Here is a 25,733-nt window from a genome sequence, read left to right on the forward strand (position 1 = left end):
TCTTAGAGCACATAATGTTTGTGGTTATGCAGAAACATCAACTGCATACATCCATGATTTTCAAGGGAATTCTTCTTTTAAAAAAACATGGACAAAAACAACTATAAAATTTAAATAAAGAAAAGACTTAGACTTCTGCCTCAAGGAAGCAGTGATCCAAGCTTTTACTTCCACTGTCATCAGGCGGGAGACTTCTCTGGACACCTAAGGAAAGATCAATGGCTTCCAGGGCCTGCAGGTAGGTTCCACATTAGAGTGTCTCTCTGTTCAAACACCAGATGTGTGTCATTGCACAAGGTCCGAGCTGTAGCTGAATCCATAGCTGCTGGAAAGGGACAGGCGTGGCTCATGCTCCTCACTTTGTTCTGAGGTGTAGCTGGGAAATGTCTGTGCACGAGCCACCTTTGCAAGACTGTGCCCTGGGAAGGAGAAGCAAGGAGACAAAGGAGAAAGAGTTTATGCATTTTCTTTCTTTCTTTCTTTCTTTCTTTCTTTCTTTCTTTCTTTCTTTCTTTCTTTCTTTCTTTCTTTCTTTCTTTCTTTTCTTTCTTTTTCTTTCTTTCCTTCCTTCCTTCCTTCCTTCCTTCCTTCCTTCCTTCCTTCCTTCCTTCCTCTTTTAATAACTGAAACCATTGCCCTATCTTTCTTTTGTTTTAAACGATTAGCCAACAACTTACCAGATCTTTCACCACTCTCCCAATATTTCTGTTGTAAATATGTTAATGTGAATTCGGTCTCCTGTGATAGTATAGTATTTAGTTTGTATTTCTTCTTTAGTTTTTCTCTGTATAAGCTAGTAGATGGACATCTGTGCTGATAAATATGTCAATTCACCTTTCAGGTCATTTTTCCCTTTTATTTTTAAGCTTTTTTTTTTGTACAACTCATAAGCAATTTTGGATGTAAGATTTATGTGCTTTACGTTCAATAATTCAAGCATTTGATGTTTCTGAATTCAAATCAAAGTATTGCAAAGTCTCTACCAGCATTTGCTGTACAAATTATTCAAGATGGAGACACTAAAATATTGATTTCAGTTATTTTATCTTTGATTTCCCTGTTATTTTTTATTTTCTATATTGCTTTTCTTGTATTTGTATTTATTGCTGATCAATAACAACAAATAAGAATGTTGCTAATAGCAGTATGGACAACAACATTAGGCAATTACTGTTTAAAGCCATATTTAATGAGCCGGTTGAATGCACAGGAACAGACCAATCAAGAAATCTTATGAGTAGCAGCAGAATGAGTGAAGAAAGAATGAAGAGCAGACTATGAAGCTCTAACCTGCATTTTCAAGGGCAATATAATCATTAGATAATTGACTTTATGACATCTAAAGTGAGAAAGCACCTATAACTTTATAACTTACTTATTGGAGTCTGTTAATTTCTTGACTGTCAGTATGTAATGTCACAGCTTAGATGTCTTTCAGTTTCAAAAAGCTAATGCATAATTGTATTAAATGCAAGGTGGCAGCCAAATAATGAAAGGAATGCATTAGTATACATTGTTGGTTAGAATATTAGAGGCTTTTTGTAAGTTGTTCTTGACAGTCATTACTCATCCATGAGATTCCAGCTGATGAGATTACAATAAATCAGAGGTTCAACAAAATGCCCTGTTAAATTAAAGCCACCCTCTTTATAAAAATAAAGTTGCCTGATCTTAATGTTGTGCTTCTTATTGCAGATATGCCAGAATTCCTCTGAAAGCATAAACTTAATTCCCTATACTCTGTCTTTTAATTACCAAGAATATCTCTAAAACAGACATCTTATTTGGATTGTGAAGATCCACAAGGGAATGAAGCAACTTTATTTCTTTCCTTTCTCAGTCATAAAGGCAAAGCATGTATTAAACATCTTAAAGAGAGCTTGTGTCCATCACATTACATGCCCAATAATATGAAGCAAGTAAGGTTACATTTTACATACACAATCCTCTAAAGTACGTGTGTCAAACTTGCAGTGTCACGTGACATGTTGCGACATATTGTGACTTTTTTTGCATTGCCAGAGTTGGGATGGGCGTGGCTTCTGCATGATGCAACCGGCCCACAGGCCGGCAGTTTGACACCCCTGTTCTAAAGAACCTGGGGGCTGGGGAAGTTTCAGTAAAATATAAATCTAAGTAAATAGCCCAAGCTAGAAGATGGGCTTTACAGTTTACTGCTAAACAGAAGAGTCTGATTTTGTAATACTGAATAATAAAAGTAAAAGGGAAAGGAAAACAAAATCATAATATTGCACATTTCCCTTCTAAACCCATCCCTAGTTCTATTATCATGTTCACTGGGATGTAACATGCCACTATTACCAAACTATGGATTCCTAAACTAGATGACCGCAATCCATTCTTTATGACAGATATTTTTGCCCTTTCACTCATAATTAAACCATGTTTCTTTTCCCTTGTGTATACATTAGCTCTATAGATCATTTAGATCTGTTCTACCCTTCTCTTTCTCTTGGTTTTGCAGATACAGTGCATGTCTATTTTATTGCATTTGTTAATTAATGCTCTTTAGCATTTACCATTCTTACATTGCACGCCATTAACTAATTTATGCCTTGGTTGCCCTCAGCTGTGCTCAGTGAAGCAGTATTGACCTTTACCATCCTCTATGCCTTTGGACAATCAAAGCCTTCTCATATTGTAATGTATTTTAGAAAGATACAGCAGACTACTTCACTAGCCTTCGTACTAAATTATTCCCATCTAATCTTAACTTTGGCATAGTTAATTTTGGCATATTTTGATCAGTTAGTCCAAGGTACCCCAATTCAGGAGCTATAACTGCCCCCCCCAACTCTACAACTGCATCTGTCAATGAGAAATTTGAATCAATGTTATTGTCAGGAATTGAAGGGAGAACATTAAATAATAAGCTAAGACTAGAACAGCTTTTCCCCCTCAGATTTCATTGAACTGTGAAAGTAAATTAAAAGTTCATGATGTTTGTAATGGTCTCACCCCAAAAATATTTTTTTTTATCACCAATGATAAATTCTATATATCTGGAGCCAAATACAGAAACAGAACTGAGGATATTTTAGTAAATATGTCTCAGAAGTGTATCAGATTTTATTTAGAGACAATAGCTTTGTGGGGATATGTAACAGAGGAAGTCCTATGGAGATGTTTAACTTACCAAGGTAAGAAGAAAAATGTTGTTTTAATAAAATAAATTATTCTTGTTGGTATTAAGAACATTTAAATAAAACTTTTATGTTCTTTTTTAAAAAAAAAACCCAATTTTTAAAAATAGGATAGTAGATAAAACAGGATAGTAGATAAAATGCCATTTTTCCAGATTGTGATCCAAATAAACTAATTCATCTGAGGAAGATATTTCTCAGGATATGAAATCTAGGGACTCATATATATATATGCGTGTGTGTGTGTGTGTGTGTGTGTGTGTGTGTGTGACTTTAAAGATCAAATACTCCCAGAAAAACTTGTAGATCACTAAGACTTAATGGATGAAATACATAATACACTTAGCCATGAGTTGCATTACTCCAACTCATATATTCAACTTGATAGTAAATAAATAACCAATGTGTGTTGAATTGAGTTCTTAATTCTTTATAATCTAGTAAATAAGCAAGCAAGAAAGCAAACAAATGATTTAGCCCTTTGTGGAAAGATATTGCTTCAAGCTTGTAAGATTTATAACGTGAGACTGGCCTGGTTCTGACTGTTGCATTCTGAAGATAATTTAACATCCAAGAAAATCCTTTTCATTTTCTATCACATTTGATTTTTTTATTACTGATGGTTTAATATTGTTTCGATCATGCTGACTCTTAGGAGCTCGCAAACAGAAATATAATACAACATACTATAACTATAACTCAAGTAACAATTGTCATACATAAAAATATAATTTTTAGGATCGACTGTCAACAGTAAAGGAACCAGCAGCCAAGAGGAAGCTAGTTTTAGGCTAGTATCTAATAAGGTAGCAATGAAGGCCTTAGGGGAAAAAAAAAAACAAAGAGAGAAAGTGACTGGCATCAGAAAAAAATTGCAATTCAATAAAAAGACCCTGAATCTGTTCCTCCTTATCCAATCCTGAACAACTGCAGATATTGGACCACGAACTTGACAGCATCACTGGCACATTGTGCCTCCCATTCCTTAACTCCTGTGTGCATTAATCCCTCAATATGTTGAGTCAGATCCATAGTGGGCATGAACTCTGAAGCCACATGAGATTACACACATCAGAATTATCATTCTTGGAGATCCCACAGACAACTCAGCAATTAAATCAAGCAGAGTCATTGCAAAGGAAAACACGATAAATGCAATTTCTTTGAGGGAAGTCAATTTCAACCCTGTTGAAATTCAATAAAAAGATGGCAAAAGTGCCAAGGCTGCATCTGCATGACAGCTGTGGGCTGTAGACTGCTCATCTCCGAAATAGTTTATTTAATATTACAAAGGATATGTGCTGTAGTTGAGCAGCAATTACATAAAGGCACCGTGGTATCAGTTCCTAACCATTCCCACACAGCTTTACTCAGCAGTCACAAAGTAACATGGTTATGTTAGAGAAGCTTTCTTTCTCCAGTACAATAGTATTTCAGGGCCTGAATTACATAGCTGAAAGCTCCACAGAACGTGCTGTTTTATGAAATCAGCACTTAAGAAGCAACTGCAACAGTCTTTATAGTGTCTTTATAAAGTTATATGAAATTCTGTTTATGTCACTGAACAAAAATTGTTTGATTCAGGCAAGGATTGGAGAGACTATTTAAAAAAAAAGTGATTACTAGCTTGAGATGGGGCTTTAAGACACAAGCCAAGGTTGAATATTGTCATGTTTATACTCCTCCTCATCTGGCATGTCCAGCGGGCATTATCCCAACCAAGTGATGCAAGAGAAAGTAGCTTTCAACTGATCTGTCTGTCATCTAGACCAGAGGTCCCCAACCCCTGGTCCGTGGACTGGCACCAGTCCGCGGCATGCCAGCAACTGGTCTGCGCAAACAAGCGAAGTCCCATCCATGGGATGCAGGCAGCATCCGAAACCACGCCACCTCCAGTCCGCGGAAGAAGCTTTCTCCATGGAACCAGTCCCTGGTGCCCCAAAGGTTGGGGACTACTGATCTAGACATACATGCCGTAATGTAACAAATCGGTTTTAAGTACAGTAACAAAGTTTGTGTAAAGATTCAAGAAAAGGTAATGCTATAGCTGTAACTGCTCACCTTTTTCTTTCATCCAAATCTGTTTCAGTAAATGCTATATTCACAAAAGATTTACTATAGAACAGTTTCCTTCTAGAGAAAGAGATATTATATCCATACACTGACATGAAACGTACCAGTAAGCCATGGAAATTAATATGATTTAATTCTGATAAGACATGCATAATATTGCTCCCTAAAACCAGTGACTTGAACATTGGTGAGGTGTTATTAAAAATCTTTAGACATGGTGCTTTTAAAAAAAATAATTTTTAATACTTAAGAATACCTAGAAAATATGCAAATACTGATATGGGGGCATAACTTCCACTGACACTATGAATGGAGCAACCAACTGTAGTAGATGAAAATGAAGTGGACATAATTCTTCAGCCAGAGTATACTGCTTCCTGTTCAAATAACACTTGGTTCTAAACCTGAAATATAGGCTCTAGAGCAGCGGCTCCCAACCTTTTCTATACCCCGCACCCCTAGAACGCTTCTGATATATTCTCGCACCTCTTACAAAAGTTCGAAATAACGGCAACAAATTATGCATATACACTATAATTTTGAAAACCCAAGTTTTTGCACCCCCTGGAATATTGTCTCACACCCCCGGTTGGGAACCCCTGCTCTAGGGCCTGTTTCTCCCTTTTGGCCCATTCATTTCTTTCTGCTACACAAAACATTGCCCATATCTGTAGTACTTAATAAGAACTTCTTAATTCATTCTTTGCCAATTCAATTCACAACTCAGAATATTTAGTACATTTTATGGATATCTGCTTTATTGTCCTGGTATGCAAAGTCACAAAAATAAATAAAGAGATGATCACTTAATGAGCATAAGAGTGACAAGTTATGAAGAAGAGAAACAGTAAACAATCGCACCTCACCATGAGCCAGAGTTGCACTTAACAGTTTGTCTTCTTGGATAATAAGGTTGTCTAAAAGTAATTTAGCAATTATGGCTATCCCTCACTTTTAGTTAATGCCAAATCAATTGGTTAGCAAAGTTAAGTGGTGTGTTCAGTTGAATGCATCAGGCTGAATATGAAACAGCCAATGCCACTAATGACCATGTGCAAATGATTACTCCTGAAACAACATCTAGAATTTATTATAATGGTGCTCAGTCCAATAATGTCTAAATCACCTTGATTACTCAGGAGAAAACCATACCATTTTCATCCTTTTACTATTTAAATAGTTGTTGCTAACTCTGTTTCCAGAAAGATACTTTGCTTCTTAACTCTTAGATAGTCAATAGGGCAGATGCTGCATGGGACAATAACTATCCTGTTCTTTTTTAATTGCAAAGAAGTGACTATAGTTTAGTAATAAATTCTATACTTTGCAGATAAACCGTTGTGTAAGAATCCAAGACCACTGCAAGAGAGAATAAAGCACAATACATTTTTATTTAAAATTAGAATACGGTACTTAAATTAAATGAAGGGAGAGAACCAGTTGTTCACATATTTGAATCCCACCACTGGGGTGAGATAATCAGATCCATAGAGAACCTCATTGTCAAGACTGTATAACTTCTGAATCCATTTCTTAAATATTCATGCATTAAATACTGATGTAAATATGGGGGCAACCTATGTCAAAAATGGGGCCTACCCCTCAAGTATATGGATCTCCAGGCATCCCAACCCTCTTTCCTAAGTTATTCCCACAAAGCTCCATTTTGCCCATCTATGAAGAAGGAAACTATTATCTATACCATACTGTATGAAGAAAAGCTTCATTCTGGCTTTTGAGTTTTTGAAAAATATTTGTATTATATATTATAATGCAATACAGCATACAATATTGTATTATAGAGATGTAAAGCAAGATGGGAGAATAGTTGGGATGAAGATTAAAACAGAAATATACAAACATACAAAATATACAAACATTTGTGAATGATAGTTTCAATGGTTTTAAAATTAATAATGAGAAAAACAAAGATGTTCACAAAAATATGAGAATGGAACAGCAAAAAGAATTAGTGGTAAAGACTGGATTCCAGACTGAGAAAAAGTAAAATACTGTGGCATTACTATGATAAATATGAATTGTATGTCATTTCAAAATAATTATATAAAAATAATTATGTCAAGGTATGGAGTGAAATTAACAAAGATTTAAGAAGAAAAAATACATTTATCGTTTGGAAGAATTTCTGTGGTAAAAATGAATATGTTACCTAGAATAATGTTTTTATTTGAAACAATATCTGTTTTGAAAAATGATACACTTTTTAAGCAATGTCAAAAAAAATATATATCCAGATTTATATGGTGGGGAAAAAAACTAAGGGTTAAATACAAAATTCTTCAAGATGCAAAGGAAAGAGAAGAACAAAGACTGTCTGATTTTAAATTGTATGTTGTAGCCTGCTCTTTGGTTTGGATGAAAGAGTGCTTTTGAGAAATAAGATAATGTTAGAATTAGAACATGGCCTTAGTTTGGATGGCAGGGGTATTTATGGCAAAGTTGAGGTTAATATAAATATCAAAAACCAAGTCACCCAATGATCTTCATGCTTAAATATTTGAACTCAGTCTTCTCTGTCCTTAACCTAGCAAGCTAATTATTCAATATACTAATTTGCATGACTATATAGGCAGGAAAAATGAGTCACAAGGAAGTCCAAATTATTTATTTTTTTTGTAACAAGTATGCTACAATGAGATTAGAAATCATGAATAAACTTACATACTGGGCCTTCTTTGATTCATGAAAACAAGACATATAGTTTCATTTAGAAGCAAACAAAAATGCCTAGAGAACATCATGAAAAGTATGAGTAGGAGGATGCCTTGGAGATCATCTAGTCTAACCTAGAATGAATGAATCCAACACCTAAAACCATAGAATTAATTCTACGAAGAGTCAGAATTCAGACTGTCAGCATCTTTAATACTTTGACTATAGAAGTTACAATATCCGGCTTAATAATTTATGGCAGCTTCACAGAAAAAGAACTATGTGAAAAGCCATTTGAAAAAATTAGGAGAAAGTGCTGGTGTGGATGTCATGCCTGGCATCAATGAAGCAGTGATAAGTTTCTGGAATGCAGGGCTCTGGTTTATGAAAAAGGCCTTCGGTTGCTTATCTGATGAGAAGAGATACACCACAAAGTAGCTTGCTTCGCCTCTGAAGATGCCAGCCACAATTGCTGATGAAATGTCCCAACAGCAGAATTGGATCACGGCCGTTCACCCTGAAAGCTCACCATTGCTTTCTTAGGACAAAGTGTTTTGAAAAAGAAATATTCACTTTTCCAGAAATACCACCCAACTATATATTTTCAGACTGAGGTCTGAGAGGAAAATAATAAACTTACATCAATTAATCAATCTAATCAGGCTTATGTGGTCCTGTCCTATAATTTTATTTAAATTTAAAGAACTAACACTATCCAAACTATGTTTCATGAACTAAATCACTATCATAATTTTTTAAAAAAACTTCCAATTTCTGAGAGTAAATTTCTAAAAAAAAATATTGCCATTTTCTTTGCCACCTGCTTCTTTGAAAGCAGTCACAAATGAACGTGATGATGGTTCTGTTTAATCTTTTTTTCCCAAACCTTTGACAAGATGTGGAAAAGCATATGTAGAATGTTTTACAGCAATGCTGACCAGTTAATGTTTATCATGTAGCCATTCACTAATTATGCAGCAATTTGTGAACATCTTTATTTCAACTTAAGTATTAAGCTATTAGAAATGTAATTATATGTAAAATAACTTTGCTATTAACACTGTACCTCACCACACTGTACTCTCCTTAATATTTACTACAAGAGTAAAACATGAACTTGCTTTTAAGCACAATAACTTCCAAACTGATAGGATTTCAGAAAAGGTTATTTGTACTTTGATTTGTCTTTCCTAAAGAGAACAGGAACCAGCATTGCTGCCTTGATCTTAATATTGCCATAACCACTTTAGGGTAGAAAGAAGCTCTTGCTTATATCTCTATTTTGTAGAAGCAAAATCTTGCTCTAGTATTATAGTAATGCCTTCCAAAAATAACATCTTTGCAGAGTGAAGGAACATTCACTACAACTTTCAATTTACCTCACCATTAAGTGTTGCTAGGAGCTGTAGTTCAGCAACATTTGGACTGAACATAAGTTCACTATTATAATATACAAGTTACAATAATATCTCAGCTTCCCACAGTTCTGGAAATGCTACCCCATTTTTACTATAAGGGTTTTAAGCGCATGCATTATTCACCAAGGCCATCTAACTAAAATCCTGCCCTGCTTTGAGTTTTGATGATGTCAATTTGCTTTATTTTTTGGTGCACATGTGGCAGCTTATATCTCTGTGGTATCTGATGTTTGGGTGTATCTTTTATCAAAGATGTAGCAGGTGAATGAAACGGAAACTACCTACTTAATGATGGCATTGTAACAGTGAAACTTTCTCCCTATGGAGACATAACTGACTTTTTCCTTGATAGCTTTTTAATGCCAGTTGCTAGTGGTAATATTTGGATGCTGCTGAAATTTTAGTGTTTTAATTGGAAGTCCAAACTTTATTTTCTTGAAGGTTTTTTTCCATGTGAAAGCAGCTCATCAGAGTTCAATCTCATTCACAGAATGCATTAACATTTATTTCAAATTTCTTTAATAAGTTTTGTTGTATTTTTGAGCTTATTTTATTGTGTTACTTTTTCTATAAAACATTCCTGCAAACTCCCTATTCACGATTCATGATCAGAAAGATTCTGCAGGAGGAGAGTTTTAATGCAGCATCAATCCTGCACGCAGTTGTGGCAATNTTTGTTGTTCCATTGTATGTGCATCAATTCCAACGCAATGTCACACGAAATAATTAAATCAAAATGAAAATAAATCAAAATCTATGAAAATTCAATTTAACAATGCAATCGGAAACATTGAAATGGAATCATAAAATTGGAAATTTGGAAATCGTAAATGGATCGTAAATCGGAAACATTGAAATGGAATGGTAAAATCGTAGCGTGTGTTGCTTTTATGTCCAACAGATGGTGCTGTTTTTCAAAATAGCATGTTTTTACCTGTCACAGGTGTGACATCTATATAATATAGGTATATAAAAACACATGCGTATTCGAATGCAACGTTGTGTCAAAATTTCAAAGCAATCGGTGAAGAACTTTCGGAGATTTAAGATTTTGAACAAACGAACATTTACATTTTTATTTATATAGATGAAGTCAGCTTCCTTCAGAAGGCGCTCTCTCCTACTTGATTGCGATTTCTACACTTTAGCTGAATTACTCTGGGATACAAATACCAGCTTTCAAGTGAAACAACTTGAAATGATGAAATGCATAGCTCTACTATCTGAAAGTTTATATTCAAAATACTGTATAATTGAGAGTCAAAGCTGATTCACTTCTAAGTGTGTTCAGTCCACCAGCGAAGAGAAGCATGACAGCACAGCAAAGCAACAATTAACAAGTTCTATCTACTGTAATACAGTAATTGAGACTCCAGCTGCTGGAAGAAAAAAAGAACCACTGTCAAGCCCAGCCCAAGAATGACATAGAACAATCCAGTCAAGTTTTTATGCTCACACCAATAGACAGTATGTTGTCAGGTTAACCCTTTACTACTCTCATACTAACAGATATACCCTGGCTACCTTAATTATCTTTCTCCACCCTGTGTTGTCTTTTGTCTCATCCTCTTCCTTGGAATGTGTTCCCTCCTTCTTGAAAAACTGTCACTTCACTGTAGTCCGTCACAGCCTATTTTTCTTTACAATGTCCACGCTTGGTTTAATTAACATGGCATCTTGTTTTCTCCATTCTCTGGTATATATTAGGGATAACATGGAAGCCAATGTCTTTGCATCTTTCTATATGGAAAAAATACAGTTGCACATTGCAAAACAAAATATGGGTAATTGCATTTATTTATATTTATTCATTACTACTTCTGCTTTCTCCCAGTAAAGTGGTGAATGGTGTCTTCAAAGAAATGTCTATGCAATTTTCTTGTCTATAACACAGAATGATATGTGAGAATGGCCTTGAGAAACAGGAGGAAAAGCCACAGACTGAATAACTGGTATGTGAAAGATATTTCAGTCCACAGAAGGAGAGGTTACATGGGAAATGTTTTAGAAGATACCCTACCTAGTTCTTTGGAGATTAAAAAGAAAGGAAGGGAGAAATACTTCCAGTCTTGAAAGTTTCTTTTAATGTAACCTATTCATTATTGTGCTTCTTATGATGAAGGGCTAACAAGAGATTTGTCATTGCCTTATACAGGGACATTTCACCAATTACTGGTCTAGACCACACTCTTGGTATTCCCTGGTAGTTATCATCCAAATAATAACTAGGCTTTTCCCTGCTTAGCTTCCAAGATGAGATAAGATAACCAGGAGCAGAAACACTGATTTTCTCTCTGTCTCCAGATTACACATACAAAATTGAATAGTTAGGTGCCAGGATTTACTTTTCAAAACATTATATTCCATACAATAAAATAACACATAGTATAATATGCATTGAGTCATTTACTGTTGTCTGGTTGTGAGTCTATTGAAGAACTTTGAATTAAGGTTTACTTGTACATAAAATGTTTTACTTGAATAGAGATAAATAGCAGCAGCTGTGTGTGTAACTTAGTTGCCTGCTGACTCAGATCAATAAAAGTAGTTTACTCTATGTTACATTCTGCTGCAGTTTTTTCTTTTGAATATCTCTATATTTGCTGTGAGATAACAAACATAAGTATCTAGAGAAGAGATCAAAAGAAGAAAGGAAAACTGTCTTCATGTATTTCAGAGGCTGTCATAAAGAAAATGGAGCAGGGCTCCAAAAGGAAGAGATTAGATTCAACTGGTGGAAATTGCAGGGAAATTTCATTACAGACAAGATGCAAAGGCAGTGCTTATACACTGGCTTATATTTCTTTTATTTTGGTTATGAAATGTTATGCATTCTGTATAGTGTGAGATCTGTATGGTTTCAAATGGTGTCATATTCAAGAGAAGGTGCAAAAAATGTGCTGCCTGATAATGTGATTATGACACGCAAATTTATTTATAACAGAGATCTTCAGGCAACTATAATAAAAATATATCACCATGCAGTGGGGGCAAGAAACAGCTGGCTGAATCTATAGTTTCAAGAAAACTACCTGAAACATACTGCATAGTATCTGGAACTTACATTCTTTCTGCCTAAGTGAAAGAAATGGCTTTTGAATCTGAGAGATTCCTTGTCCTGTTGGGGTCTACGGTTACCATTCTGAAACTGTACCGAGGGAGAAACATTTATTTTAACAAATCAGAAACAATGCAGATGTTAATGTAATGCAATTGTCTATTAATAGAAATACATCAATTTATGATGCAGTGGCTGTTGTGTCCTGGGCCTGATGAGGCAGCTCAGCAGGCTCAGAAATGTTGCAAATGGTCCCGGGCAACCCAAAAGCTGCCCGGGACCAGACTGGTTGGCGCTGGTCTTGTGCGCAGGCGCAAGGCGCGAACAAAGCAGATTTATGATAGGCTGTTTGGGAAACTATAAAAGGCCTGCGAGCCTGTTGTGTTACTGAGTGGTAACGTGGAATGAATAAAGAAGAACTTGGTTACAACATGAGTGTGTGTTGCTTCAATGCCGCGAACCCCAAGACGTAAAAGTGGCAACTTTATTTGTGTTAGAAATGAGCATCATTTCACTTGAAGAAAAAAACATGTTCATAATTGTGTCTGTCAAGTCATCTACAATTTTTCCCCCCTGGAATCCCACTTCAACTGCAGAGGTAGGCATATGAATCTAGGCACAGATTGTTTTGAGTGCGTTGCAATGCACTTCTTAATGTGCCACACCCATGCACTCTAAAACATCTTTTTCTTCTGAATACAAAGCACTATATAAGCCTGTTCTATTTAATGTTTTCTTTATATAGTCTTTGAATTTTACTGTATTATTACAGTTCAATAGAAAACTATGAAGCCTAGTGTTCATTTAAAGTTAAAAACATTTGTTCATTAAAAGTACTTTCTACTATTAAAGTAGTTCTATCATATCAAAAATATCTAATTATAAGAGGAAATGTTATAGTCATCCACAGGATAATGCTGTGTAACTAAAGATGTTCAACTTTGAAGCAGAATATATTTTGTAATAATTTAGACAAGCTAATCCACCAAATGAGATAATTTGGCTAGTGGCAAAACAAGAAAAAAGGTTCTCACTTATTCATGAATTATCACAAAGACTGACTTCCAGTAATACCCCATGTTGTTAAAGTTTATTAGTGTATCCTATCTTTCACTGTGCAATCTTCATTCCCTTGACTTCCTTTGTTTTGATTAATTCCCAAGAAAGGGATCATCTGGTATTTGTTCCATGGGGTATTTGTGAACAGACGTGTGGACAGGCAGCCAAACAATGGTCTTATATGTCACAGAATAAAGGAACAGCAGCACTCTAAGGATTAACTTGCAGCAATAAAGCTCAAAAATCCATAAAAAAATTCAGAAATACACTGAATAGAAAACAGAAGGCTTTTTTTGCAACAGGGGAAAAAAAAAAGAACTGTAGATACTTGGAAGACCCATTTAGGTATCGTGCCAGTGATTTAAAGAACTTCTTGATAATACCATTTTTAAAGTCATGTCAACAAAGAAATGTTATATTAATAACTGCTTGATTTATTTTTGTGTTTGGGATGGAAGAAAGAGAAAATTTGTATGTCAGAATTCAATACAGTTCTATATTAAAAATACATTTATAATCATGGGAAAAAAATCAGACAATGGGAGCAATCTACGTAAAAACAATGTAAACATTCTGAAGTCTTTTGAAAGGAAGAGAGAGATTTAATTCACACAGTAAAATAGAAATTAAAAAATGCTCATTAAGTGAATTCTTTGTCTGCAATGGGAGGGGTTTTTTTGGCCAGGAACTGGAAGTAAATGTTGCTTTTTAACAAAAAAAAAAAGTCATAAATGATGGTCATGTGACTGTGAGATACTGCAAATGGCCAGTTGCCAAGGCTAAAAACGTGATCATGCAACCATGTGTGTGTGTACATGTGTGTGGCTGTCAGAACTTTGAGCCTGGGTCATAAGTACCCTTTGGAAGGTCTGTCAGAACTTCAAATGGTCTCAAAGCAACCAGTCATAAGTCAAGTATGGCAAAAATCTAAATGGAAAAACAAATAAGTAAATTTCTAATATTTGCCTAATTTGAATTAAAAAGCAATTTTTGTCCTATTCCTCTATTTGTGCTTCTGCATTTCTTTCATTTAATCACTACTGTCTTCCAAGTCAGTTTTCTTGTTTTGCTGAACATTCAGCAGGCCAAGCTTCTCCAAGTCTCTGGAATCAAATAAAGGTCTGTGAGAACAGTCTAAATGTAAAGTATTTGTGACAGGAAAGCAATATTTGAGCAGATGATGCCTGATTTCCTATGACTACTAATTCTTCAAGATAGGTCAAAGTCAGATGTGGCCTTGGCAAACACCAGGTTATCTTGTGAGGTGTACAGATGCTGTGAACAGTAAGAAATATGTTGCCGCTTTATTAAACAGATATAGTATGAATTACTGTTTTATGACATTTGGATGTTAGTCTAATCCAGAGGTGGGAACTGTGGCCCCTTTATGACTTGTGGACTTCAACTCCCAGAATTCCTGAGCCAGCATGGTTCATAAAAGTCATAAAAGGAACATAGTTCCCTACCCATGGGGCAAAAGATGAAAATGTACTCTTTTAGAAAAACTGTTTCTAGTTTATTCTGTCTTATTCCAAAATATTACATACGTTGAAGTTTACCGCCAAATTATAGGAGGTTTTCCCCATTGTGCACTACTCAATATACAGCTTTTGGGAGAAGAAACACATTTGCTTTTTTTTGCATTTTTGTTGCTATTTATCAGAACTTGCAAATAACAATATATAACAATAGAGAATGAAGTCTTTTAAGTCTTGTAAAGTGATCCTATGGAGACCATTCTATAGATACACAAGATGCTCTATTGAGCAGATTATCTCTTAACTATTGGCTCCATCTGATGAACCTTAATATGTCCCTTTAGCATTCATGATAAATTACCTTGAGCAAAATTTGACTACCATTTTTTCTAAGCAGTTTGCTATTCAGCCCTTGAGAACTATAATCAACTTGCTTCAAGAAGCCAGCACAATATTTAGGCAACATTTATGACTGAACTCTAAAAAATCTTGATGACTAGCTATAATCTTAAAACACTTTGGGGAATGTTACTTACTCTCATATCAATTTTAGTATTTCAAGATGGTGAAGATGAAGTATATAAAGTGAAGTATTACAAAGAACTAAAAAAGGAATGTTTGGAATGGCTAAGTAGAAGGAAACCAATATTAAACCTTCTAATGCCATTGCTTAAATATAGTAGATCAATTGTTGACTGTGAAGATTTCCCAAGGAAACCAGAATTTTCTAAAATTTTAAAGACACCATATAACAAACACAATCAATACCAACCATTTTCTCTATGTTTGTTCTGTTAGAACACACAAACATGTGAAAAACTAACAGGATATAATCATTTAAAATGACAATTTACAGATAACCCCCGACATATAACTGATTGTCTAGCAACCTTACAGAGTTAACACCCAAAGGTACTTATTGGTTCCAAAATTCTGACTGTTGTGCCCCTCCCCCCAGTATTTCAGGCACTCGGTAACCAGCCCACATTTATGGCCATTTGCAGTGATTTACTAAACATTAAACATATGTACCCAAAATGGCACCAATCATGCACAAAAGTGCCAGTGAATTTGATATTTAAATTTAAAGAGAGAAGCAACCTGGAATTAAGGAGAAACTTCCTAACATTGAGGACGGTTAACCAGTGAACAGCTTGCCTTCAGAAATCGTGGGTGCTTCATCACTGGAGGTTTTTAAGAAGAGACTGGACACCCACCTATCTCAAATGGTATAGGGTCTCCTGCTTGAGCAAGGGGTTGGACTAGAAGACCTCCAAGGTTCTAGTTCTAGTTCTATTCTAGTTCTATTCTAGTTCTATTCTATTCTATTCTATTCTATTCTTGAAGTAATACAAAAGTCTTTGTGAGGTAACCTAAATGACTGTAGGAAAATAAAACAATCCAAAAAGGAATCAGCACATACATTGGATGCATTGTGCACTCGAAAGTTTAAAAGGCGAAATTAAGAGATACGGGCAGAGGTTCATTTCTCTGCTGAAATACTTATGATTCAAAATGAATATAGCCTCATCGTCTACTGAAAAAAAGTTGCCATTGACTTTATTAGGCAAACTTTGCTTTCTCTCTTCTCCAACTTAGAATTTATCTTTATAGCAGGGATGGTAAACAATAGAAGAAATGATATTTCTAGATTCTTGGTGTATATTTGTGCAGGTAGGACTAAGAATAAAAATTCATGCAAAAGTGACAAAGGGAAGATAGCAAGATCTTTGTGAAAACTACGGGGAGTTTGCAAAAACCCCTACTTTCTATGGCAAAAAAGGGGGACACAATGAATACATTTTTAAATTATTTTAAATTATAGTACAAGAAAAACACATACTTTATCACACTTATTAAACACATTAAGGTTTTTGGAAAATATCACTCATATATATTTTCATGTTCTGCATTAATTTCTATGCATATGTGCATTCTATACATTTCTCTGAATAACAAGGAAATTATGCAGTACAAAGTAATTGATCATAACCTGTTTTATGGGTACATAAAACAATTAACCTTTTATTAGAATTCCCCAAGGTTACTTTCTTCCCAGCCATTATTCCCCTTTATTCTGAAACACAAACTAAGTTTTGTGTATTAACAAAGCTCCATCAGAGCTACTTGCATTTTATATATTTCAGAGTTTGAATCTAATTCTTTTTCTCTCTGAACATTCAGGTCAGGAAGCACATAAATTTATTCCCTGCCCATCTCACTGTCTGAGTGACTCTGGGCAGTTTATAGATAAAAGCCATAAAACCATATAAAAACACATAGCTAAGAAACAGTTAAAAACAATTAAAAAGAGAATGCCTTCTAATTGCTAACCACCATCAAGACTGCATACCATTGTTAGATTCTCATGCCAGTTGGCAGAGCCAGATCTTCATGTTATTTCAGAAGGCCAGAAGAATGGGAGGTAGCCTCACCTCTGGGTGCAAAATGTTCTATAGGGCACGGTCAATGGCAGAAAAAGCTCTCTTCTTAGATCCCACCAGCTGAAATTCTTAACCAATGAGGTCTGCATCATATCCTTCCTACCTGACTGGTGGGATGGGACAAGATAGGTAGCCTGGTCCCATGTCATGAAGGGCTTTAAAGATCCCATGCCATAAAAGGCTTGAATTGGGCCCAAAGCACACTGGCATCCTACTCATGTAACAAAGATGTTACATGAGTAGCCCTCAGGGCATGCAAGATTGCTCACAGGGCTGCATTCTTTACCAGCTGCAGCTTCTGAATACTCTTCAAGGATAGTCCCATGTAGAACACATTGCAGTAGTCCACATGAGAGATGACCGGAGCATGAGTGACTGAAAAAAGGGCTTCCTGGTCCAGGAAGGAGCGCAACTGAGGCACAACATGAAGTTGAGCAAAGGTCCCCCTAGCAGATCCTCTTCCTAAAGCAGATGCCATGAGTCCAGGAGGACCCACCCAGGACCGGGTCCATTTGTGGCAGTGCAACTCCGTCCAAGACCAAAGATGATAAACCCCCCAGATACAGAGAAGTCCTTCCCCCCATCCATAGTCACTTTGCCACTCACAGTCACTAATACTGAAGTTGTACATTTCTCAATAAAGAACAAGGGGCTTCATTTGTATAGCAAGAGAATAACAACAGTGATATGACACACTGATCTCTCTGAATGAATGTTTCAAGAGTGAAGTAAAGAATTACTAGGTGCTGTCTATCACGTACATATCTTCTCATTCGGATACTGGTGTATAATTTCATAGTGTATAGCAAGCTGTTCTTTCCCCAAACCAATCAAATCACACAAAACAGATAATTATTTTTAAAAGGAAAAGTAGATTGCAAAGCTACAAAAACAATCAAAAGAGAGTTTGGAGGAAGAGAAAGGTAGAATGTAACTTGTCAAAAAACTCTTTCTGGCAATCAGGGGGATAAATGAATCTTTTGTTTCTTTTTGCTTTTTTATGGTTTTGAAAAATCCTCTGTACTAAAGTGTATGAAATACCACTTAAAAACATGTTAACAGCCCATTTGGAGATCCTATTTATTATATGGAAGCTGTAACTTCTCTTTTAACAGAATGTATGTGCAGACATGCATGACTGTAAAAGATCAAGACATTTTTGCTAAAGCTATAACAGGGAAGGAATAATTTTTATTTTTAGTTGGCTATTAGCACTGGTAAACTAAGTGCTACAACACTGAAAAAAATATTTTCAGAGAGATAATGGTCTCCTGCTGCCTAAGAATATTATATTATATTGTTGACTTTTAATGCAATAGCATGTGCTAGCTCTCTGGATATATATACAGTAAATATTTTTGGGGGATGGTAGCAAACAAAGATTTAGGACAATGTCATGCTGTGAGATGCTTTTGAGAATAGGACCCGTTCTCCACAATTTCCACAGGGTTTTCAGTAAGTTTGTTTTCTATTTGTTTTCTATTTTTTTCACTCCCCCCTCCCAATAAGGTTCCTTATTAAAGCAAATGCAGAAATGCAACACAACATTCTAGCATCTATGGAATGTAAGAATTGCAAATGAATGAATGACAGAAGGAATGGATGTCATTGCCTGTTTAGGCAGTTTAAAGACAAATAACTATTCCAGTTTTCTCTATTCTCTAACATACTTTCTGCCACGATCACAGTTTAGGATGCTAAATTGACATTGTGGCTGACATTATCCACTTTAGACTACAATGGTTGAGTCTCTTCTGTTCCATTCACTGGGCCTTACTCTTTCGTAACCATTTTTTGCTACAGAAATGTTACATATATTTCTAGATAGCTAAAAGTTTTGCACAATTTTGGAACAGTACTTTCCAAAGTGGTTGTTAGTCTCATGCAAGCTCCTTAGATACATAAATTTACTGTGTATTTGAAAGAGTCCTAGAAAAGTTTTTTTTAACTGTGACTTTACAGGTAGTGCTTGACTTACAACTGTAATTGAGCTTAGAATTATGATCATAGGCTGTTTAAATTGTGACGATGCTTGATTTTAGGACCTTTTTTGGGGTGGTTGTTAAGCAAATACCACGATAGTCAAATGAGTCTGTTTTCCTGAATGAGAGTCTTTTGCCAGAAATTGGAAGTAAATGCTGGAAAAGGGGCAACAAATGCCTAAAGTTGCAGTCATGTGACTGTGTGATGCTGCAAATGGCTATAAATACAAACTGGTTACCAAGCACCCAAAATACAACCACATGATTGTGGGGAGATGCAACTGTCAGAACTTCAAAGAGTCATAAGCAGCTCTGGAGAGGCCCATTGTACCTTTGAGCAGTCACTAAGTGAACAGTCATTAAGTGAGGACTAACTGTAATGCTTTCTTGAGAGACCACTAGTTCTATTCTGAACAGTATGCTGATTTGAACAGGAAAGGCGAGCTGAATTTTGCCTAGTGTGATTTGGCCTCAGTTAACATACCACATGTTTTACAGGGCATATTCTTCAAAGGTTTTATTACATGGCTATTCCTATGCCAGTTTGGCTAACTTCTACCTACCCATTTTGCCTCTACCTTTTCCTATCACATCAGTTATATTGACTGATATATATCAGTTATATATCACTATGATGTAAAAAAGATGTTGAGACTCTAGAAAGAGTATAGAGAAGAGCAACAAAGATGATTAGGGGACTGGAGTCTAAAACATATAAAGAATGGTTGCTTGAGTTGGGCATGTCTAGTTTAATGAAAAGAAGGACTAGGGGTGACATGATACCATTGTTACGATATCTCAGGGATTGCCACAAAGAAAAGGGAGTCAAGCTATTCTCCAAAGCACTTGAAGGCAGGACAAGAAGCAACGGATGGAAACTAATCAAGGAGAGAAGCAACCTAGAACTAAGGAGAAATTTCCTGACAGTTAGAACAATTAATCAGTGGAACAACCTACCTCCAGAAGCTGTGAATGCTCCAACACTGGAAGTTTTTAAGAAGAGACTGAACAGCCATTTATTTGAAATGGTACTGTATAAGGTTTCCTGCCTGAGCAGGGGGTTGGACTAGAAGACCTCCAAGGTCCCTTCCAACTCTGTTATTTTGTTATTCTGACTGTAATTATTATTTCATTCTATATATCTACTGCATACTGCATTAATTATCTAACAAAACATAGTACATTATATTAAGTGCTTATAAAATGATTGCTACTATATCTGGATGCTGTTGGCTATGGCTGCTCAACAGCATTGCTATTCCCTTACAGCACGGCCTATTATTGCTTACTCCTTCCCATTTCAGCCTGTGACCTTTCAGCCTATGACCTGTCAACCAGGCTAGTTTTGTACATAGTTTAGCACACTTTCAGAAGAGAGCTGGATATGACATGACATAGGCAAGAACCATTTGAACATATGAATCCTGTTACTTGGGCAACTTGAGAGGGACCTAAACGTGCTATTCTAAGCATCTTCCTATATTTGCCTATCCTTGTCCCAATACATGTAAATGTAACTATTGATGGCTGCTTTTCTTGCTGGTAAATGATTGGAAGGGGGGAAAAAAGGTCAGGGAAATTCACTGATCACATTTTTAAAATTTATCCTACGTTGAAACAATCAGATCAACATCACTTGTCAGCCTGGGTACCGTGGCACAATATGGATCACTACCGAAGGCAGCACAATGTATGCCACTCTATTTTTTTTGCCCGCTTTAATGTGGCCACCTTGATGGGCCCAGAGGTTCACTCTAGTTTATTACCATCATGGTAAGCTGTGGCTCATCTTGCTGTCTAAACAAAGCCATAGTGCAATATATTTTATATTCTTTTCATTGTTTCAGTTCATAGTGAGATGAAAGAACACACTTAGGAGAGTTATTTAAATAAGAACGTAACTGTAGATATGCCAAAATGATGAATGCCCCAGCAATTTCTTTAACATACTTTAATTTGCAGATAGTTATACAGGCACAAAGGAAATGCCTGCAGGATTAATTTAAAACAACAACAACAGCTGAGTAGAATGACTGAGAAAATTATTTTAATGTTCTGCATATGATTTTTTTTGTAAAGTTGTGCAATACAATTTATTTTGCTTCTAAACTCTGTATTTTGCATTTGAATGAAATAATTATTGTCTTTTTTCTTCTACAGTGGTAAAATGAGTATTGATAAAATATTAGAAGTATTTTTTCCTAATTACTTTTTAAATGTACAGCAATAAATTAATAGCTAGAACAGTAATATTATCTTAAGTACTGAACAATGATAAGTACTATTAAAAACTAAAGCAAAACTTTAAAAAAGTCTGAAGACCATTTGAAAACACCTATAAGAAGCATACACATAATTTCCAGATTATAGTTTTACTATTTTTCCTGTTTATTTATTTCAGATTTTAATGAACAATATCAATATAACACTACTAATAAATAAGACAAGAAATATATAAAAGAGCAGGAAGAGCCCCAGCATCCAATACCGAGCTACAAATATTCTCTTCTATCAGTACTAAGATAGCAGCAATACGGTAGTCCTCACTTACTAACTGTGGTTACTCATTCAGCAACCAAAATGACAATAGCACTGAAAAAAGGAGATTTATGAGTGGTACTCAAACTTGCAGTTGTCACAGCATCCCCACAGTCATGTAATCATAATTTAGACATTTGGTAACTGGTGAGCACTTACAACAGTATCAGGGTCCCATGGTCCCATGATCATCATTTGTGATATTCACAGCCAGGAAAGTCAACCAGGAAGCTGGCAGAAAGTTGCAAGTTGCACTCACTTGACCTCATGCTTAACAACCATATGTGACACCAGGCCTTAAAACCACAGCTGGAATTGATATTGTAAGTTGGATATGGTTATATGATAGTTCACTTTACAAGACATTGCTTAGCAACTGAACTGCCAGTTCCAATTGCGGTCACTAGGTGAGGAGTACTTGCATTTCAGAATTTTTCCACTATCTCTTAGATTAATTATTTCAGTTGAGTTGTTAATTACTGCTATCATATGGGTTTTTAGTGAATATACTGGATAGAATTTGGAAAGAGTTTTATGAATTGTCAGCTGCCAAGAATACCATAATATAACTTCCCTCAAATAACTGCATCTGCTATATATTTGAGAATTATTTTAAGATTTTTTTCTTCTTGATGTTTTGTAACAACCAGGCTTAAGAGTTGTATCTGCATTTAATGGATTATTTCCAGTGGTCCCAGTTGTTAATGTTACCCGGTGTGTCTTGTTTAACGAGAGTCGCTGTGAGTAGGCAATTATATAAATTTTCTAAAATAGATAGATAGATAGATAGATAGATAGATAGATAGATAGATAGATAGATAGATAGATAGATAGAGTTATGTGTTGATTTATTTCATTCATTAAAACCTAGACTGCAACATTTGGCGTCAACAACTTTGAAATTGTGAGTTGACTTTTAACATTTTATTTTAGTTATGGTGTTTGTATTTTATACTTGTCAACTGGTCTGAGAAGATTTTTTTAATCAAAAGGTGGGGTTATACATGAAATAAATTATGAATTTCTAATTTCCAAATATGTAGGAGCAAAAAAAAATTGGTATCAGTGTCCATAATTATTTGACTGCACAAAGGTATAAATATTACATAGATGAAAATCAGAAGAAATCTATAAGGGCTGTTGATGTTCCTTTCCCCATGTTAACATTTCCCTGATATGTTAGAATAAAATAGTTAAGTCAATTTTCTTAAGCAGGATTTGTTGAAAAGAGATAGTAGGATAAATTCACACATCCTGCTAATCTATTAATGGCTATACATGATTTATAAATTATTTAGAAACTGTATAAACATTTTGTATTGATTCAGGCAATGTATCAAGCCCAAAACAAGTAAATAATATTATAGTTTAATGCAATACGTGAATCATTAATTGTGAAATTCTGCCACCTTTGTCATGTTGGAGAGGAGTTTTACAAGAGGGAAAAACAAAACTAATTTTATGTTCCATTGGCTATGTGGCTGGATTACTCATTTATGACTTGTACTTTAGGCTTCAGCAGAAACATTGTTCTTCCTATCTTCTAAGGAAAAAAATTGAGTTGTTGATCTATAAAACTGTATCCATTTGTCATAAAATACATTTACTAAGTACCTCTTAATAAATATATTTTATAGCAATTGAACAAAATGTTGTGGATTTCAACTTATATCATTTTCTGCATCTAGTATTTCAAAGTCATCCATTCTATAACTATAAATGGAATAATGAAAAACTATAATTAAGCTCTATAATACTATTTTAATTACAAAATTTTAATAATGTTATTTCAAAAAGCTAAATTAGATTATATTTTTCTTGTGTTCACAGAAACTGTCAATTTTGTTTTTAATGTACACTATTAAACTAAGTTCCCATGATGATTCTAGAATAACCCTCCTGAAACATTAGTATAGTTTTCAGTCATTTATTTTTCTGTGTCTCAGAAAAGCACTTTTGTGTTCAGTTCTTCTCTCAATACTTTTATCTTCTACAACATAATGAATATGTTTTTACATTATGAAAACTAGCTATTTAAGAAAACAGAAAGGCTATACATTAATATTGGTTTCTTTTTTTAATGTTGGTTACCAAGAATATATAACCAAAAATTAAACATGAAAAGGAAATGAACAAAGAAAAGAGCTAAATGCAACAATTATTTAATTAGTTATATGACTTTATTAATTCTATTGACTTTATTCATTCTATTTCTAGAAAAAATATCTAAATAGTATATTATTGAAAGATAACTTAAAACCCCAAGGATATACTTTTCAAGTAAATTTGGTTATGGTTATGGTTTAGAAAGATAAGAGATATAGATTGGTTCTAATATCAATGTAGGCAAACAATGGATCATAGTTCCAATAAATTAAGACTGCTTTAACATTTTCTTGTACAAAGAACCCCTCTCTTCATTGTATAATTGATAGTGGAAACAATAAAATATTTGATTTGGACATAAGTAAACAACATTTAGTCCATTATTTTTTTCAATATTTTTAATGATATATTTATTCACTGTCCTATGCTAAGAATTTCAGTCTTAATTATGTTCATCTTGATACCTTTTACCTCTCATATCAATCAGATACATATCTACCGAAGAGTAAGATTTTCAGTAGGAATTGATATTAAATGAGTCTGCAGTTTCAATCAATCACCTTGGCTAATTTTCAAATCTGGAATAAGGGAATTGTATTTTTCTTCCACTAAATTATTTTTTTTACTGAAAAAAAATGTAGCATAGGTAGAGTAGAAAGAAAATGGAGTATAACACGATTTCAACATGCACATATTGTGTTTACTTGAAGTCTGTTTCAAAGAAAAATCTTTGTTTTGCTTTATCACTTGCCTTTAAGACATAAAACCACATGCTGCACTATATACATGCATTTGTCTTTTGCAGTATTTTTAAGAGCTGCCCACCTGCTGATGTTAATTTAAGAATAGAAGTATTTTTAAGCGAACTAAACATTTCATTTCTTATTTTCCTTACTTCACATTGTTCTAGCTTAATCAAAAACAGTTAAATACTCTCTTAGGCAATACAGTTTGTAGGTTTTGTTATTTTCTAAACAAGATTCCTGGTTTTTCCAAAGAGATTATATAAACATATATTCAAAGGTATACATATCATTGTAGCTAATAACAGGAAATAGTGCATAAACCATGTCATTGTCAATAAAAAAAACCTCTTTAGGACATTTTAATCCATTTTTACCTAGAAAATGTCCAAGTTAACAAATGAGAAAAATACAAATAAGAAGTAAGGATGCCCACAATTCAACATGATTTGGAAATTCTTCCGACTTCATGTGAATATGAATATAGCATCTGTCATTCACTAAAACTGCCCAACTTTTTTAGGCTTTTATGGGAGCCTGATGAAATCTTATGATTGGATTAGATATTTAACATGGTTCTTAAAGCAGCAGCTAACTTTTTCTTCAGACACACACAAAAGAATAAAAAAACCCCGATGGACTGCTTTAATAAATAGCAGAGAGATGTTGAACTTATTATAGGCCCAATACATTTTTGGAGTCACTATTGAAATGTATGCAGCCATATTAATAATCATGAAAAAAAATCTCAGTCAACAATATCAGGGATCATGAACAATAAGGGCAATAAGTACATTGTAGCAGGGCTTTTTTTCTCGGAGAAAAGGTGGCGGAACTCAAACCTGGCCACGCCCTCATCAAACCCTAGGACCGCCCCTTTAGAGAACAGGAATGCAAGTAAAATTTGGGAGGGGCTATTTCCAGTGTGGGAGGGGCTATTTCCGGTGCGGCCGGCCCGGAAAAAGGTGCCGGAACGCGGTTCCGCCGCGTTCCGGCT

General features: G+C 34.9%; 1 protein-coding gene across 1 annotated transcript in view; it reads right to left on the bottom strand.

The window, feature by feature from the left end:
- Window positions 1-285: 285 nt before the first annotated feature.
- DOK6 (docking protein 6) overlaps window positions 286-25,733 on the bottom strand; it is a 170,515-nt gene continuing 145,067 nt past the window's right edge. The window contains exon 8 of the mRNA XM_015818246.1: window positions 286-419. Within this exon, the coding sequence (XP_015673732.1) occupies window positions 286-419 (134 nt within the window). The remainder of the gene's footprint in view (window positions 420-25,733) is intronic.

This window comes from Protobothrops mucrosquamatus, unplaced genomic scaffold (assembly GCF_001527695.2).
Source record: "Protobothrops mucrosquamatus isolate PMUCROS unplaced genomic scaffold, P.Mucros_1.0 scaffold707, whole genome shotgun sequence".
Classification (NCBI taxonomy): domain Eukaryota; kingdom Metazoa; phylum Chordata; class Lepidosauria; order Squamata; family Viperidae; genus Protobothrops; species Protobothrops mucrosquamatus.